At 36.4% G+C, this 3,357-nt stretch overlaps 1 protein-coding gene across 1 annotated transcript; it reads right to left on the bottom strand.

The window, feature by feature from the left end:
- Nucleotides 1-193: 193 nt before the first annotated feature.
- T552_03722 (hypothetical protein) lies at nt 194-3,357 on the bottom strand (the record flags this gene model as incomplete). The annotated part of the gene is made up of 1 exon (XM_018372071.1): nt 194-3,357. A coding segment is annotated over one exon (3,164 nt), but the record flags the coding sequence as incomplete, so codon positions are not given.

Below are 3,357 nucleotides of genomic sequence, written 5' to 3'. Positions count from 1 at the left end.
ACTTAGAGTTGTTCTTATCATTAATCATAAACTTTAGCTCTTCGATAAGCTTAAACTTTACCCGATAAAGCATAGTTTCGAACTAAGATGGTGTGTTATAATTAAAACTTCATTTCATTCATTTAGATTTCTATTATATATAAACAATGGATATATGCACATTTTCATTCTATTAACATTTTTTTCATTCATTTTACATCATCCCCATAACAATCACTCCCAACAATATTATTTTAATCATATCAGGGACTCTTATTTTCATTCCCTCATTCGGTTTTACATCTTCTTCTCCTTCTCCTCCTTTATCTGTCTCTTTGTTTGAATCGGTGGTACATTTTGTAGGCTTGCACTTTCTCATCGACGTCAACGTCACTGTAGACGTCACTGTCGACGTACTCGTTGTCGTACTCGTATGCAATGACGTACGTGTTACCCATGTATCTGTCGTCTGTATCATTGTACACTCTTCTGTTACTTTTCCTCCACTTCCCGATTTGGTTACCGTAACAGTCTTCTCAACGGTCTTTTCATCAGCCTTGCCATCAGTCTTTGTTTCCGTCTTTGTTTCCGTCTTCGTTTCTGTCTTCGTTTCTGTTATTTTCTCTGTATGATGAGGCTTAATTTCTAATGGTTTTATTCCTTCGCATAACTTGTCTATTTCTTCACAAGCTTGTTTAGATTCCTCACATTCCTTTCTAAAACCGCAATCTAGTTGTAAAGCTTTACATTCCTCTTTCAATTCCAAATACAATTCCAATGCTACCGTCGTTGCATCAAATGCTTTTACCTCTGCTTCTGATACACCTCCATCTACATATGCTCTTTTAACGAGTCCAAGTTTTGCAGAGCCCGTCGTTCCACTGCTTGGTGTGCCTGATGTTCCATCTGGTGCTCCTGGTGTTCCACCAGTTGATGGTGGTGGTAGTGGCTGTACTGGTGACTCTGCTGGTGATGATGATGACCCTGATTCTGGTGCAGGCGGTGATACTGGTGCAGAACCATTGCTATTCTGCCCACTTGGCGTTACGGCTTCTCGAGGCTTCGATAGTAATAACTTAGCTTTCTCCGTAGATTCTTTTGCTGCCTGTTTGACATCATCGTATTCATCTTTCTTGTCCTTCAACTCTTTTTTCGCCTTCTCCAGATCGGTTTTTAAAGTAGGACATCTCTCTTGTACTTTTTTAACTAATTTTATGCAAACATTTTGCTTCTTATCTTCTTTACAATCACTAAGCAGAATTTTGAATGTTCCTTTCTTTTCCAACTCAGTGCAACGCTCTCCTAATGTTTTTTTACATTCATCTTCACTCTTTAAACTTCCTTTCAACAGATGAGTCAGCTCCTTTTCCAATTTCAACTTTTCAAAAGTTTCACTGCATTTTTCTTCGAGTTTGTCACAGTTATGATCTTTGTTATCACCTTCTTTTTTCAACTGCTCCGGACAGTTCTCCACAAGTTGATGACAATGTCGGCCCCATGTTGTGCAGAGTTCTTCAAGTGCTGTTTCATTCCCATTTGCTCCTCCAATTTTTCCTACAATTCCTCCATTCTTGATGTTGTCTCTTAAATTACTACATTCATCTTTTGTATGGTATACCATATAACTACATGTTTCTTCTGGTAAAGCACATGAAACACTAAATGAATTCTTTCTCCTCCTAGATAAAGCATCACATTTCTCATGCAATACCTTTGTACAGTTTTCCTGAGTCATTAATGAATCATCCTTTTTTTCTAAAAATACTTTTCTAAATCTCTCTGAAACTTTAAAGTATTCACAGCGTCTTTTCAATGTTATACACTTTTCTAAATTCAATAATGAATCACTACTAAGTTCATCACACTTCTCCTTCAATTCAAGACAATCCTTTTCTAATGGAAAATCCCTTTGATCATCTAAAAGCGCACCCAACTCTTTGGATTGAAGAAAAATATCATTTGAAACCGCATAACATAGTTCTTTAGGATAAAGACATTTTGAAAGGTATCTATTATCTTTTTTAAGTTTTGTACAGTTTTCTACCACATATTTTTTACAATCTTTAGGATCGCTACGATATCTTACAAGACCAAGCTTTCCCTTCAATTCCTTTTGAAAGAACTTATTCAACATCCTGTCTTGTCCCTTTTTATAGCACGCTGCTCTTGCATTTTGACATGCTTGATCAATCTCATTATCACACGCATTTTCTAAATAGAAACATTCCGACTCAAGTTCTGCACACTCTCCTTTTATAAAAAAGGTTGGAAGCTGTCCCCACGATAAAGGATCTGATTCTTGATCATCATATTCCGTAGACAATCCTTTCAGATAAAGTTTTAATTTGAGATTTGTACATCTTTCTTTTACATTTACATTTAGTAATTCTTTGCATTTTTCGTCTTTCTTTTGATCTTCACATAACTTTTTCAATTCAGTATTCAAATATTCAGAAGCACCACATTTTTTTAACGCTTCGGTACACTTTTTATCTGGTTCCTTCTCATTCCCATTTCTGCTCAACAGTAGCAAGAGATCTTGCAGAAATTTTGTACCTGACTTCCTTGGTAGATCCACTCCTGTTTTTCCAATAATAATCCCATGTTTTTCAGCTTTTTTATAGACATCATCAAACCCAATCCTTCTTAACAACGACGCACTCGGTTTTACCGGACTAAAATCAGATTCTGGCGCTTTATATGTAATATTATTTTTCTTGCATTCCTCCTCAAAGACCTGACATTTTGTATTATCACACGCTTCTCCATAAAAATGACATTTCTCAAGTCTTTCATAACACTTCTCCGCTAATTCGCCATTTTTAAGATCTTCTTTTAAAGGCTGGCAAACAGTACCCAATTTCCCTTTCAGCTCTCCACACGTTCCACTCGGATCAAGGCAGAAAAACATCAATTCGTCGCTTTCTCGGCTCAACACTGGGCAAACCTTTTCCATCTTTTCTTTACATTTATTATCTTTAACATCTCCTCCAAGCGCCCTCAAAAGGAGCTCCACTGCCACCTTTTCACGCTTCAATTTGTAACATTTCTCCCTCAAGTTGACACAGTTCTCCTTAATAACATCATAATCCGTCTCTTCTAAAAGTATACATTTTTCTTCATATTTTTTACAATTTTCATCTTTTGTCTCTTGCAATGCTTTTTCAAGTTCCGTTTTAAAAGTTCCCAATACTTTTTTAACTTCGTCTTTCAAGCCTGCGCATTTTTCGTCTTGTTTTCCATCTTCACAAAATCCTTTAACTTTCTCATTCACATTCAGACCACCATCTACTTTCTTCAAATCTTCACAATATTTCTTGAGCTCATCTTTGCATCCGTTCTCATATTTGTCCTTCGCAATGAAAGCCAAAAGGTGTT

The sequence above is a fragment of the Pneumocystis carinii genome, assembly GCF_001477545.1.
Source record: "Pneumocystis carinii B80 chromosome Unknown supercont1.39, whole genome shotgun sequence".
In the NCBI taxonomy this organism is placed as follows: domain Eukaryota; kingdom Fungi; phylum Ascomycota; class Pneumocystomycetes; order Pneumocystales; family Pneumocystaceae; genus Pneumocystis; species Pneumocystis carinii.
This window is presented reverse-complemented; position numbering and strand designations above follow the sequence as displayed.